General features: G+C 40.3%; 1 protein-coding gene across 3 annotated transcripts in view; it reads right to left on the bottom strand.

The window, feature by feature from the left end:
• b3glcta (beta 3-glucosyltransferase a) overlaps nucleotides 1-16,420 on the bottom strand; it is a 51,446-nt gene that overhangs the window by 34,691 nt on the left and 335 nt on the right. The window contains exons 1-2 of one of the 3 annotated variants that reach the window (XM_046389593.1): nucleotides 12,606-13,082; nucleotides 6,701-6,744 (exon numbers count right to left, since the gene is read on the bottom strand). Coding sequence is in view for 2 of the 3 variants with exons in the window: in XM_046389591.1 (XP_046245547.1) it covers nucleotides 6,701-6,744; nucleotides 7,956-8,040 (129 nt within the window). In the remaining variant the exon portion in view is untranslated. Of the gene's footprint in view, nucleotides 1-6,700; nucleotides 6,745-7,955; nucleotides 8,979-12,605; nucleotides 13,083-16,420 lie in introns of those variants that run through there. The other 2 variants (XM_046389591.1, XM_046389592.1) reach the window with 2 other exon arrangements.

Here is a 16,420-nt window from a genome sequence, read left to right as displayed (position 1 = left end):
GGAAAAAAGCTGTTAATTAAAAGCTTGTAGCACATAAAGACTCAATACAGACAAATAAAATTGTTAACTTGCTCTTACTGCAGCAACAATCTTCCCTATGATGTGCATGATGACGTGCTCAACAGTAAGAAATGATGTCCAACCTGGCAACCAAGTATTATCTTTTGGTTTTAACTGACTTTGAGTGAGGTTAAAGCTGCATGTCCCAGACAAAAAGGGCAGCTGAAGATCCATAGAATATATATAACACAGCAGCACCATTCTGTGACTAGTTAGTATAAGCATGATAAGGAAAACGTCAGATCAGATTCTTAATCCTGTCTAACAAAACCCCGTTCGACTGCTTGGCTCGGCAGGGTTATGTTACTGTTTGTAACTACTACTACAGTGCTTGACAGCTGAGAGCATCGTCTGAGTCTCTCTCCCCTCTGTCACATACATTTGCACCACACAGTGCATCCGCAAAATCAACAGTATTGTGGGTGACACCACTCATCCCTCACGCACGCTCTTCTCACACCTTCTGCCGTCTGGAAGAAGGTATCAGAGTATTTGGACCCTCGCAACCAGACTCTGCAAAAGCTTCTTTCCCCAAGCCATCAGACGCCTCAATTCTCAGGGATAAGAGTGACAATTCCACTCACACACACTCACACACACACACTGAATAACTTCATGTGCACACCTCTGTCCTATTTCATCTTTACTATGTGTACTCTATTTATGCAGCACCATGTAGCATCCTGAAGGAACACGATTTCATTGCTCTACGTACCACACGTATATGGTTGTAATGACAATAAGAACTCCCTGATCTTTTTTTTTTTTCATGAAGTGTGCTTTCATGTCGTTATATGAACAGAGAGGATCCACACACAAGGCAGAGAGCCACAGACAGACAGACACTGCATGGCCTTAAGAAAGCAAATGTAATGAGAAAGTCACTAATTTGGGAACAGTGCTGGTGTTAGCTAATGCTTGGCTACAACATAGCAACTGCTGTTGACACAGTGTAAGTATATGCAGAGGCCAAGGTGGTAACTTCAACGTGTAATTAGCCAGCATAAGATACAGATGGATACAGCGTTGGATGGTGTCCACGGCAACGAGTATCACAGAGTCCCCCGTAAAGTGGGTAGAGGTCAACGCTGAACTAAGGCTCTATGTAAATTATGTTATATCGCTGGGTTGAACAACTTTAAATAGCATTTTAATTTTAGTTGCCCTTCTTTCTCTCCCCTTGTGTAACAGACACAAACACACACATAAAACGGATTTGATTAACAAGTGGCTTTGCTTCATGAATAATCCAGCATAAGTGAGTGACTACTGTCATTGCATTAAAATTTCACATTTGCAAAGTAATACAATTAGCAGTATAAATTACAATCCGCTGAATATTTAACCCCTGTAAACCTGATTTAATCTACAGCTTGACAGTTTTGTCACATCACAGTAGACTTGGATCCAGAGAAGAGAATCTGAAAAGCGTTCTTCGCTGCCGAGGACGTAGTAATTCAAATGTAATATTAAATGTTTGCCAGGATCGTTTGTATTCACTCAGCTGTGGAAAGAACTTGTATAGGTGCAACTGCTATGTTTTCTGTCCTACCCTAACAGTTCTCAGCTGCCCTTTCCTGTTTATCAGCCCTGTGACTCTATATGCTATGTTTGGGAGTCTGTCTGACAGTCTGACATATATTTATCTAATTTCTTTCAACAAAAACAAGCTCTGATGACGTTTCTACTTTCCTTTAAGTCTGCTTATTCCACTGTCGATAAAACTCTTGTGAGGTATTCTATGAAGCTGTTGGGTCAAAATGTGGAATCTTTTATGCAAAATTTCTGTCCCAGTAAAGCAGTTCAACAGGGGAATCCTCAGTCAGTAGAGGACCATACACAGGGGGATCCAGCTTTGTTTTTCGAAGCACAGGACGAACTGTTGCCAACAGAGGCGACCAGACCGCACAAAATTGTTGACAGTGCTCCAAATCTGGCTGCCTTGGGCAATGAAGCAACCGTTAGTGTCAAGCCCTGCTGTGTAAGTTATTTAGGGTCACAGCATGCTGCCGGGGCCTCTACATGAGATGGCTGAGATATTTCGGACCAGATTTTAACCATACCACTCTGGAGGAGAAAAAAGTGCATGGTCACACAGGACAACATTAACTTTCTGGACTCGTATTGCGGACTGTGTGGGTTACAAAAGCAAACGGATTGGTTTGAAGCGATATGTGAAACAACTTAAAAAAACTGTCATTAAACGTACAAATATAACAAGGTAATGAAAGAAGTTGTCTCAAAAAACATCCTAAATTAAGAGCAGTGAATGTCTTACAAATATAAAAGCAAATCATGAAATTAAATTGCACATTTAGTTTTTTGTTCTTCTACAGCGTACTTATCTGCTCTATAAATCACATCTCCTGTTCTCCTTTCAGATAAAAATCAGAAACTAAAAGGGAGAGAAATGAGAAACTGCTGACGGCTGTCAGCTAATCATTGATAAGAATGACAGGTTGTGTCCCAATAACACGGCTCCAGAAAAAAAAGATGGAACAGTGAGCACCACCTGGTCAACTGTTGATGTTCACAGTTTGTGTCCAGCTGCAATATGACCTTCAGGTGCACACTGCCAACATCCACGTAGTTTTCTGGTTTCAGAAAAGGAATCCGTCTTCCCTGCTGAGATAAGGTGGAGCTGAAGAAATGACTCAGACATCCGCCACACACAATGAAAGCTCTTTTCTCGCATGCGCTGAAAGTCTTGTAGGCAGTACAGATGAGGCTTTAAACACAAATCTTTTCACAATGTTTGGCAGAGAGCACAACAACCTGTAAACAACATAGAAAATGTGGTCCAGTGAGACAAGATGACCTGAATTGAGAGTGTTGTCAAGGATGAAAGGAGCTCTTCTCCTTGAAGACTGGTTAATATGGCAATAACTGAATGGCCCAGATCGATTCTCTTCGATGGACAAAGGAACTGGGAAAAGTTGGCTATGGTTGCAGAGAGGTTTTTAAGTCTCCTATCTGAAATGTTTACAGGGGCATAGTTTTATTGCAATTTTAGCACAAATTTGGAATTAAAATAAAGGTGTTGTTCCTGTCTGGGGAGCACACCTTGTCTTATCCTGCACAGCCTGGGGATGAACCTAAGAAAATGTTTTTATTATGTAACTTTGCGAAGCTACCACTTAGCCTCAAACACTTGAAACTCAATGACTCACAAAGATCAGCACTTTGAATTACTTCTGCTGTACCTGTTCTATTCTTGTGTGTGTGTGTGTGTGTGTGTGTCACAGCACTCTGGTTGTTGGTTGGTTGATTGTTGCATTTTCCTACATGTAAGAACATCGCCTGAGGGTGAAGCCGGCCCTTTCAGGCCTTCAGTGTATCTTGAGAGGACCCGAATGGTGACAAAGTGACAGAAAGTGTCATTGGGACTTTCAACAAGTTGCAATTATTCATCAACTTTGCACGCTTTGGCCTCCGCACAGAGTTTGTAAATAATTTCTCATTCTGTGTAGTACTCATGCATCCCCTTCGCTGTTCCGAGTCCTCTCAGCGCATGAGATGAAGGCACTTCTGCATACATTAGCAAACTCGGAGTACACTTGTTGTTTAGGCTGCTCATGAGGCCCTGAAGCAGCGGATAATCACAGTACCTGCATTTGCCTTTGCCATCTTCTCCAAGTCGTTCAAAGTTCAAACTGATTGCCAGTCAACAGAGGCTTCTGGCGGGCTTCAAAGCCAAAACTTGTTCCATATGCAAACCACGGACTGCGTTCAAAGACAAACACTAAAAATTATACTTGTTTTAACGGTTGCTGCTGTAGCCTTGTTTCCTGCTTTACATATCATAAGAATTCTGTATCAATATTATACGCAACAATATTGATCAAAGAAGAAAGTAACCGATCAAATCCTGCCTGAAAATTGAAACAGATGTTCATTTCCTCTACTGTGAGGGAGCAAACAATAAGCCACGGGTTGCATTTGTCACTACCATAAACATGTTGATTGTAAGTTTATTCCAATACCACTTGGCTGATGCCACTTTACATTCAGAGCTCAGTGTTACCCACATCACACACACTACAGGAGCCCCTGCAGATTTAGAGGGACGTAAATCACGATGGGATGAGCTTCACTGTTTGAAGTCAGATGGAGAATCCTCTGTTATTCAGAGCCAGAACTCATGTGCTGACCACTGGCATGAAAACCATGTGAAATAAGCTCTGATCAAACACTGGTTTAAAGGCCTAGATTGGTGTTTCGACTCCATTAAATTCAAAGTGTATGTACAATGCAGTCTACATCAGTGTCAACCATCTTCCAAAGCATAAATAATGTAAAGGTTCATTAACACATTTGCTTAACCTTCTCAGAAGCCAGACAGATAAACCACAAACTCATAATTATTAATAGGTTATTTCAGGACACTGCAAAAAAGCCTGCAATGAACCTCTGCACGGTTGTGGTGAAACTGATTTTCAAACAGAAACTAGTGACTGAAGTAAAGATAATATGGATTTAATGACTAACGATCTATGCTTTTGTAAAAACGTGTGTAAATCATAGAAAGAGTAACAGACAGGCTGCAAATGTGAGCTTCGACATGAAATTAAAACATGTGACATACCCTGTGCTTAACTTCATGTTTTCCAACATGTAACAGCAATCTGTTCTCTGTAAATGAGAGAACTATCAGGCGAGTTTGGTGTGTCTGACAACTTAATTATGATTGCTGTGCACTGAAGATCCCGAGAAACAAATCTCAGAAATATCTAGAGGCAACAAAAACAAACTTGAGGAAAATACCTTTGTTAGCATATAGAGATAGGAAGCAAAAATATTTTCGATTTGGATTATGCTAGTAATTTATTTTTGATCTGGAAGCTTAGACATCAATCATACTGTATTTAATCATATAATTCTTAGTCCTTGCACTTGCAAAAAAGGTTTCACATACAGCACATTGCAACTTTGTTAGAAAGTCTGTAAATCCTCTTTGGAAACAGCAATAATTAATTGCTTTATTCCAATGACTGGTTTACTTCTGAAAGAATTAATCAACTGTGTTTACTTTAGAGTCCACTAATTTACAAGCAGGTGTTGCAGTATGTTGTATCCGGTATGTAAATGACTGCCAGGCCTGCCACTATGGCCCTGACTTTGGTCCATGACTTTCCTTAACTAAATTGGAGCGCTTCCATGACCTAAAAATTTGTATTCCTTTCTAATTTGTTAATGTTGCTCTTCAGCTCAGGAGATCTAAAAAGGGGGGCAACAACCTGAATTCTACGTTGCAGTTGGCCTTGTTGAGAAAAACAAGCTTTACTGAATACAGCAGATGTCTGTCCCTTCTCTGCGTCTGGGAAACACCTGTCAGAAGTTGGGACATTAAAAATTTCAAATTTATTGTGAAAGCGTCTAGAAACACGGGCCAATATCCTGTGGTAACTATGACAACCACCACAAGTTCTCAGAAGCTGTAGTAGCCACAGTTCAGGGTCAAGAATGGAGGAGAAAACAAAAAAATTAAGAATAGATGTATTGTAACAGTTGAGACAAAAACAAACCCCAAAATCCAGTTTCTCTGCTTTTATAATGCCTTTTTCTTTCCACAACATTAGAAGTGAATTTTAGTCCTGATTATGTGTCCATTGTTGCAAAAACACTGCTCTATCCATTCCCTAAAGGGTTTCTTCTCCTAAATGGATGCCATTTAAATCTTTCACTTCATCACTTTGACAGGCAGCTGTCCCTAATCGTTCTTTTATGGGGGAAAAAAAAGTGCTTTGACTGAGTGCCCTGACTTAAAGGGACACCGGTAATGTGGCACATCTCATGTTTCAAGGAAGAAAACAGAAAACAGTATTTCGACAGTATTTCACAGCTGGAAAGTCTTTTAACAAAAGTGGGCTGTCTATGCAGTACTGGAAATTTTCTGAAACATTTTAGTTGGTTAATATTTGATCAGCACTGCCGATTTCTATATTTTTGTGTCCGTGGAAGCAGCAATATACTACACGCTTTGTAACGATACAAAGCTGGTAAAAAAAAAAAAGGTTCCCTTTAAGAAACCTTGCTTGTGTTCAAATTATAGCCCAACACCTCTGTGTGCTTCAGAGAGTGTTTCTATTTACACTTACATTACAGGTTTCGTTGATGACAATTTCCTCATCATCTTCAACAACACACACACAAAAAAAGAAAAGTAACAAAGCCAAAGGGTAAAACTTCCTCGGCAGGGAAAGAAGCAGCTGACATCAGTAAAAGGCAAGACAGTAATTTCCCATTTCTGTGATGCTAAGCACCTCTGCCAGGAGGCTTACTGTCAACATCTTCTCACACCAAGAAGAAGTAGAGCAACCGAACATGTTAATTATTTATCGAGCGGCAACTGCAGACTTAGAAAAGGCAACAGCAAGAAAATCATCTTGCACTTTAGGAAAGAGGGAATGGATTTGTATGGAAGAGCAATTTAAACTTCCAATCCGGAGGCCAATTATCAATCCATTGGAAGAAAAACATGGCCATTAATTACAGCTGGCCAAGTAATTAAGGTTTTAATGGAGGAGAGGAGACCAGGAAACAAATGATCAACAACTAATTCTCAGGAAACTAGTAAAAGTGCAAGGTTTCAGACGAATTTGCAGACAAGAAATACAGATGCGTTAACGTTTTTTCTTACCTGAGAGACTTTTCCTGAGTTGCCAGCAGAAAAGTTGATATGAACTGTAAGAACAGAAAACAAAGAAGCGTATTATTTTTGATAACAATATAAAAAGCGATAAATCATTTAAAAATTAAGCAGAAACTGTCTTCAGGGTTACTGCTCTGTCTAAAAGCTGCCGTTCACAGGCAGAGCTAAACAGCACAACCTGCTTTATGTACTTAGATCTGAAAATTACATACACTGAATTAAATATTTAAAAAATAACTCTGAGCATAATTCCTTCGTGCTGAGGCGAGTGTGTTGGCTGTCTAAGAGTACCATTCATCTCTCCAAGTTTTTAATTAGAGCCAGGAGAGCTTCTATCCAATTACATTGCCATCGATTCTGAGACAAGAAAATCTTCACAGAGAGATTCCCAGGATTTCAAATCAATACATGAAGAACAGCAGTGTCGCTGAGAATGAATTTATAAAGCAGTGTATATTAAATCAGCCTGCTTGCACTTCAACATCAGTCACCTTTAAATCTGACTTTAATTGGGTGATATAACCAAGAAAGGGTTAAATTTTCTCCCCTGAGTCACAGCAGCAGCAGCCATTATAAGTGTTAATTAAAATCTAAAAACAACAGATATATTTTCTATTGACAAGCAGACTACTGCTGTAGTGTAATGTTGAATATATTAAGATAGACATGAACAATCCAACAGGAAAAGGTGTATATTTCATAAGACAGATACAATCTCTGTGACTTTACTTTTCTGACCAAATCTGCCGTAATCTGGTCAGAAATTAATTCCATGCATGCAATGGAAACCCCTTCTTAAATTATTCAAAGAGCTGAGTTAACTTCAAAACACTGTGCAAAGCCTGGAGTAAATGCACCAGTTCAAAACAAATGAACCATGTAATGAACCTAATTATGGGAGTCATGAAAGTACCAAAAAACAAGCAACGGACGTAAGCCAGTTTACTCACAGTCCAAATTTACCAACTGAGCCACAGACATATTATTTTTCCTTCCAAAAAGAGCACATACACTACCAGTCAAAGGTTTGGACACACCTTCTCATTTAATGGTTCTTCTTTATTTTCATGACTATTTACATTGCAGATTCTCACTGAAGGCATCAAAGCTATGAATGAACTGAAGTATGAAATCACTCAAAACATGTTTTACATTTTAGATTCTTCAAAACAGCCATCCTTTGCTTTGATTAATGCTTTGCACACTCTTGGCATTCTCGCGATGAGCTTCATGAGGTAGTCACCTGAAATGGTTTTCCAACAATCTTGAAGGAGTTCCCAGAGATGCTGAGCACTTGTTGGTCCTTTTGCCTTCACTCTGCGGTCCATCTCATCTCAAACCATCTCGACTGGGTTTAGGTCAGGTGACTGTGGAGGCCAGGTCATCTGGTGCAGCACTGCATCACTCTCCTTCTTGGTCAAATAGCCCTTACACAGCCTGGTGGTGTGTTTGGGGTCATTTTCCTATAAATCCCAAACAGTGTCACCAGCAAAGCATCCTCACACCATCGCGTCTCCTCCTCCATGCTTAACGATGGGAACCATGCATGTAGAGCGCATCCTTTCACCTTTTCTGCGTCGCACAAAGACACGGCGGGTGGAATCAAAGATCTCAAATTTGGACTCATCAGACCAAAGCAAAGATTTCCACTGGTCTAATGTTCATTCCTTGTGCTTCTTGGCCCAAACAAATCTTTTCTGCTTGTTGCATTTCCTTAGTAGTGGTTTCTTAGCAGCTATTTGACCATAAAGGCCTGATTCACACAATCTCCTTTGAACAGTTGATGTAGAGATGTGTCTGCTACTAGAACTCTGGGTGGCATTTATCTGGGCTCTAATCTGAGGTGCTGTTAACTTGCGATATCTGTGGCTGGTAACTCGGATGAACTTATCCTCAGCTGCAGAGGTGATTCTTGGTCTTCCTTTCCTGGGGCAGTCCTCATGGGAGCCAGTTTCATCATAGCGCTTGATGGTTTTTGCAACTGCACTTGGGGACACATTCAAAGTTTTTGCAATTTTGCAGACTGCCCTTCAGTTCTTAAAATAATGATGGACTGTCATTTCTCTTTACTTAGCTGATTGGTTCTCGCCATAAAATGAATTCTAACAGTTGTCAAATAGAGCTGTCAGCTGTGTACCAACCTGACTTCTGCACAACACAACAAGATATTCCACAAATTAACCCTGACAAGGCACACCTGTGAAGTGAAAACCATTTCAGATGACTACATCATGAAGCTCATTAAGAGAAGGCCAAGGGTTTGCAGTGCTGTCAACAAAGCAAATGGTGGTTACTTTGAGTAATCTAAAATATAAAACATTTTTCTCTGCTACATAATTCTATATATCCTGCTTCATATATTTGATGTCTTCAGTATGTAGAAAGTAGTAAAAATAAAGAAAAAATGTGTCCAAACTTTTGACTGGTAGCATATGTCTTCATAATATGCATAAAATACCTTCATTAAGGTAGTGATTACACCTGAGGTCTTTATGGCATTTTTCACAGAAAAATATACAGAATTTTCCACAGTAAAAAGATGATTTGATATGATCACTGACAAATTATAATTTTCCACGCATCAACAAAATTTCCTTTGTTTGTTGTTGTAAGGGGAGTCTTTTTATGATTTGGGCATTTCAAAATATGCTTCCAATAAGAGAAAATAATGAGACAAAATATGGAGAAAACATTAAAGGGCTGTTGATTGTACTGCAGATAAAAGCCACTTGAAATAGTAATAATAAAATAAACAGAGAAGAAACAAAGATGTTTACATTGATCTTTTGTCACTACCTTAAACAGCGTTCAACATTAATGTTTTCGTTTTTTCTCTTGCTTGTTTAGGGCTGCATGCCTGAAATCAATTTTTAGTTATTAAATTAATTAAACTTAAAATTGTATTTTTGATTTTCAGGCTGCTTCAGAAGTTAGAAACATGAGTTGTTCTGACTTGAAAATGACTGAGTTGAATGAATGTACTGGCAGGGCAGCAGTCATTCAAAAGTCTTACTACTCTTAAACCAATCGATTGGTCGATGGGAAAACGTTATTGATTAACTATAAATGTGCTACTCTGACTCTGATGCAGCCTGCTCTCTCTCACACATGCACTGCAACCCTGGGTGCAGCAGGCAGACTCTACCCTGCCACAGTCTGTGGGTGAGAACATGTCTGACAATGGACAGTCCCCCGCTGTGTGCTGCATGTGTGAAAAGGCAGCTATGGACGATGTCCCAACCTGATTCTCCATTGTCGCATTGTCCAAAGTTCATATGAGAAAACGGCTGTAGCGTGGTATCGCTCAATATCTGGCCCACAGTACTACCTGATGGGTTGCACATCATGAGTTAACAGCCTAGAAACACTGAAGGCTACAAAGAGGAATGCATGTGTGGACTGGAGTTGCTCTGGAGAGAGAGTGAAGCTGATGGATTAAGAATCACTTTAGCCCTGGTGAAAGTAACACCAGCGATTGCTGACCAAAGTCTCATCGGTCAGACAATATCGACCAACCAATCAGCTAACCAACCAGAAATCCTTGTACTGTTTAGGGCTGACCCAGATGTTTAAGGGCTACTACCTATGCCACGGCAATCAACGTCCAAATCCAATTTCGAATATTGCATTTTTTTTTCTTTAAGAGGAAAAAGACATTGTGTTCACTGCAACAACAACAACAAAAAAACAGGCTAAAGAGCAAGAAATGGAGCGTGGAGTTCCTCTATGGCGTTTAATTATTGTCAGTACCGTAAGTGGAAATCCATCCTCTGCAAAGGGAGCATGTCTGCCCTGCTCCAGTAAGTGTGGTTTCAAATGCCCCTTCAAAGACTCCCAGAAAGCAAGTGTACTCTACCTCTTACATAGCTCCGAAAGAACAGAAAAGTATGTGCTTGCTGAAAATAGAAGCAAATTGTACAATGTGGGAAATGTAATAACAATTTGCATGTTTTTTTCCAATCAACAACAAAAAGCCAGCTAAGCCGAATTCAAGCTAAACACATTATTAGCTAATGTGATGAATCCTAATTGCTCACAAACATTCACGGCGTTCACAAGCATAAAACCTGAACCAGCAAATCAGGAGCTCGGTGGGGCGAGCAGAATGACTACATTGTCATCTGGCATCCCAGTCTCTATCGGTATTAAAAATGCAACATTTGGCGTGAAATGAAGCTTCCTACAGGAATATATTCAGGTTCACGATACATTTTGCTACATCTGCTCAAACTTCCCGTCCTTTCATGGCTCACCCTGGAGAGAGAGAGGCAGAGACACACAGAGATCGGAGCGGGAGAGACAGGGTGGGAGTAACTCCCTACATAATGTCAGGAGTGCTGATGGGAGCACCTCCATCTCGTCGCCTCCTCAGCCTGCATAATCAAGTCTGTTGTTTCCAACCATGTTTTCAATTGAGCCGTACCGAAGGGAACTTGTTTGCTTTGATTTTAGAAACTCGGGAAATCACTCTACATGTTGAAAGCTCTGAGTGGTTTAGCTGAATGCTTTTCAACAAGCATCTACATTTACATTATAATTATAATCAAAGCACATGTCTGAGACAATTAACTGGCAAATACTGTGCTCACAACAATGGGAGGGAGTCAGGTTGGTGTCTCAGCAGAATTCAAAGGACCTGGCAACATGTACAGTGGGTACATACAATACATAACTGCAATTCCCCTTTGTTTGAAGCGAATGGTTCACCTAAGAGCAGTGTTCAAAGCCTACTTCTCCATTAATACTCTACTAATGTACTTTAATGCAATCTTGAGGTACTTGTACACTACTTGAGTATTCCAATTTTCTGCTACTTAATAGTTCTACTCCCAAGCCTTTCAGGGGGTAAAATTATACTCTTTGCTGGACAACATTTACAGATAGAGATAATCAGATTCATTAATCACTCAATACTGTCTGACAAAATCATTAACAAAGATGTGAATCAGTGGTTCTGGTCTTGTCTGCAAGATTTCAATGTCCCAGACAGATGGAACATCGAAGGCTTTCCAATTTGACGACTAGAGGAAAAAAACTCCGCAATCAACTATCTTTCTGCAGAAGAGTACATTTTACTGATGATACTATTGTTTTTTCATGTAAGTATGACAGAACTTTGACTTGTACAAAAGCATTTTTGCATTTTACACTTTTTACTTTACTTAAGTAAGGGATCTGAATACTTCATCCACCATTTCCTTCTACAGAGATTTTTACTTTTCTATAGAGTAAAAATATGGATTCATAGTAATTAAGCCTTTTGCATGTTTAACAGCTGGTTGGCGTCTGACTTAACTTTGCACTTCGTCCAGGCTTTAACTGGCAAAGGGAGTGGAAATGAATGGAGACACCACATGAAAGTACTTTGAACTAAATCACATTAACAAAGGCTGCTACACAGGTGCATTATATTAACTTGAATACTAATTAGCAGTCAGTGTCAGCTTTAAAAGAGCTCTGATAATCACTGTGTCCACGTGTGAGTATTCAAAGCAAAATGAGACGACTAAAGGCTTCAACAGAGGCTGAACAGTTATGAGCTAAAACTGCGGCTACACTGGTTCTAAAAAATAGTTATTTAATCGGGCAAAGACAATAAAATGTGAAAACTAGTTTCATGATACTGATATTAGTGGTGGGGCTTCCATCCAGAAAACTCTTCTGAGACCAGTGCACAAACATCCCCAAGCTGAGGACCATTAAACCTGGACTCTCGTCAGACTCAGCAGCTCCTCTTGGCCCTCAAGTTCTACAGAAATCCTATCAGCATGGCAAAAAATGGTGTAGGCCGGCTGGTGAGAACAGGCAAACATTCAGAAAACCAAAGAGAATTTTTCACTGTAGTTGGCAAATCAAATCAGAGATGAAAAAGTTGAGAGAAAATTTGACTTACCGCAGGTGACATAGTGCACTCAAATGGGATTCTCATGTTGATGTGTTTCTGCCATTAAGGTGTGTTAAAATTTAACACAAAGCTAGCTTTGCTTTATTCATGCAAATTTGATGAGATTTTTTGCAGTCAACATTCACAACAGCAGCACCGACTGTAAAATGGTTAACTGTAGCTGTTAGCTAACTGACTATGTGCCTGCAGTCCAGAGTGCCTCAAAATTACTTCCACATCGGATGATTCTGCACATTATAATTTATTTGCAATGCCAATGCTCAGTGCCAATACAGGAAGCAGTTTGCCCCGTTTGTAGCTAGACCAGAAAGGAGGTGCCAGGACATGTAACAAGTATGTTTCAACTATATGCAACTATATGTCTTTCCCTCACCTTAACTATACCTTGATACTGTTGTCACTGAGCTTATTCTGGGGTTTTGCAGTATCCTTCTGTATGGATTTAAAGAATTTCCCCTCGGGGATAAATAAAGGAATTCTGATTCTGATGCTCTTGTCTAGTAATAGGATTAGTGCCATTGTCATCTCCACTTTCTCCTACTGTACAAACATGAAACAAAAAGATCCCACATATGAGCGCAGCCATCCTCCATTTGAAGCCAGAGTCTGTCCAGTGGTGATCAGACAGTGGAGCTACAAGGCGTCTTCAAAGTGCTTCTATTGCCCACATGAACAACCAAAAACCCCAAAACTCTTGATTTAATATTGTAAATGACAAAGATCCAAATCCTTACATTTAAGAAGCTGGAACCAGCAAATCTTTAACATTTTCTGAGCATAAATCAGTGTGGTAAAAACTACCTGAAATTACAGAAAACATCTTTGGAAAAATGTATTTGACATGTGCCAGCTGTATTGCAGCCAGCCACCAGGGGGCGATCAAGATGACTGCTTCATCCTTATCTACAGCCAATAGTCTGTACCTGTGAAAATGTGACAGCTCTGGAACCGAACCGAAAATTTATCAAAAACACAACTCTTTGTTTCACAAACTCTCACAGATTCACGTGGAGTCGTACACGAGAAACATTTTCAAATCATGCAAATTCATAAATTCATTTTGCCTTGGACAAAAACCATGTTTGCTTGCCCCTTTCCATTGTGTGTAATGGCTCTCCATTTAAACCCTGCCTCTCTGATTATCAAAAAATGACTGAAAGCAACATTCACTCATTTTTCACTGTTGGTAAAAAAAATACAAAATGCCAGTGTTTATTTCTATAATAGAAAACAATAAAAAAAACATAACACTTTGTGGGCACAGAGGCAGCAAACACTTTAATCATGAAAGTAGCTCCTCAAAGAACTGGCACAGATGGCACGCGGTTTTCACTGCACATACAGTTGTAATAATGCATCTGATTTGTATTTTATGAAAACTGCTCTGCAAACTGTTAGGTATGCAGGAAGCAAGGGCTTCATCTGGCATTGTGTCATATTAAATTTAAACTTTTTATTCCCACCGCCAGCAGCCATCTAGAACCCAGACTGGCAACTCCTAACCCAGTTAGAGCTTCAAGCTGGAGCTCTCTCCTGATACTATTATTTCAGTGAGCATCTGAACATCATTCATCATCACATCAAATTCTTAGCATAAAGCAGCCATGTTTTCCATATTTAATATGTCCATGTCACTGATAGTCCTACAATATATCTGAACAGTTTTGAAACCATAATAAATGTTGCTTTGCCACTCACACAATAACAGCAAATGACAATCGTAGTTCAGTTTGGAAAACCACAATTCCTGTACAACACAGTCTCTGCCTTAAACATTATATGTCTTCGTAGTATCAATATATAGGCAATCAAGTGCAGACTGTGCAGCAATCACAATTTTGTCACCGCCAAAGTGGACTCGGTTAAGAGTGCTGCAGCCTCAAACTTCTTGGAGGTGCTGCTCCTCATCTCCCCTATGCCATGCAAAGCTGCAAACCGCTCCAGTGCACATCAGAGATGACAGTCTGTTGAAGCCCCATGGATGACATCTTTGAAAAACAGTAGAGGTGGGACCCTAATGTCACCTAGCTGGACACTGTCCAGACCTCAGGTGTGCCTTGATGTTAGATCCATGAATATTACATGGGGGTGGGGGCACAAGCAATCTTGTCAGAGCCTGATGTCCAACTAAACATGCTCGACTCGGCACCAAATACACAGTACCCTGTGCACGTACCGGTGGATTGCAGCAGTGACCCTGACTCCCCATACTGCCCACACTGCACTCTATTTTTGACTTTTCCACAAGCTTGAATTGTATCTCTGAAATACTTGTTTCGTTTTTTAATGTGTAACACCTCCTGGTGGTGTGCTAAAAAGAAACATTTCACCCCAAGAGTCCATGTTTGACTCAAAACCAGGAATTAATAGCGAAACATGAGCCTAAATTATATGTGACAATTTTTTCTTTGTCAGTCCCAAAGAACTAAAACATTAAAGTCTGTAAAATAAGGAGACCAGGTAGGTTTTTCACATGATATAAGCATGGTCATATATAAAGTAAGAAGAGAAGAAATGTAAGGAGTAACGAGTGTAGGTTAAAAACTGATTATCCCAGGTCAGATCCAATTAATAATAAATAAGTTATCAGACTGAAAGCAATTTCTTGCAGCATTAAGATTCATCGATACTTGGCTAGCCCATAACCTGTAATCTGTGGTCCTAAATATCATCCAGGCAGATGTTGCCCTTTCTACTAGTATTAAGATCCCTTTGTGTATTCTGGCCTCTTTTCTATTACATTGCAGCAATTTTCAGTCCCAGCAGGGCAGGCAGAGGCTCATGCACTCAGCATTTATCTCATTCTGTTCAGCAGGACCTCCACATGGTACACTGGCCCCATGTAATGTTGGTCACTCACTGTAATTCTCCCGACAGCTGCAGCCACACATCGTGTGCTGCACCCCACCCAATGGACGTGACACATCACTGAATTTGCTCTTTATGTGCAGAACGTTTGCATGGACACACTGTATGTAGAGGTCATTATTCTTAATAGTCAAGGGGATAGTTGATGCAAAGGCCTATTGCAGTGGTTCAAACACACTTTTTCTTTCTCCTGGGAAATTCATTTCGACATTTAAGCCCTTAAGTGGTTGTCCAATTAAGCAATTAACTCCTCTGTGGGGGATTAAAAAATGTCATATTGCTGAAACAAATTTAAATGATCATTTTAATTCAAGAGCGATGACACACTTTCAATTACATGACAAGAGTGTGGATGTGATTCCCCCCCCCTTATGTGCAAACACAAAGAGGAATAAGTCGCTGCATGGTTCACACAACTGCGCCTGTCGTTTAATCTTGCACTTTTGTTGCTGAATTGTCGGCGCACATTCAGAGTGATGCGGGGGGGGGGGGGGCTGACTTGGGTAAAGCTTACAGTAGCTATAGCCTGAGGTGCATTCAGCCTCCAACGTCGATGTGTCAGGAAGGAGATTACTTAGCGCCGCTAGGCGAGAGGGGGACACCGATTTCAACAGCAATGCCGTGACTCTAAAGGGACAGGACTTACAAACCTTCACCCGTGGTTAACTCCGGTGTAGACTTGTGGTTATTAGTCTACATAAACCCACATGGCAGCCAGTATGTGCATATCGCCTTTCAACTCCTCAGGAAGTTGAGGCAAATCATGGCTCCGCACTTCTCCAACAGTTATGGCAAAAAACACACGTCTCGTTTTCACGCCGCTGGAAAGACCGTGTACAGCGCTTAATCCGTCGCTTCTTTCCAAACACAAGCTCCACCTTTGAAAACACAACAAACTATTTACTGCTGAGCCTCGTTAACGTCCCTCACAGCTG

The sequence above is a fragment of the Scatophagus argus genome, chromosome 5 (assembly GCF_020382885.2).
Source record: "Scatophagus argus isolate fScaArg1 chromosome 5, fScaArg1.pri, whole genome shotgun sequence".
NCBI classification, from domain to species: domain Eukaryota; kingdom Metazoa; phylum Chordata; class Actinopteri; family Scatophagidae; genus Scatophagus; species Scatophagus argus.
This window is presented reverse-complemented; position numbering and strand designations above follow the sequence as displayed.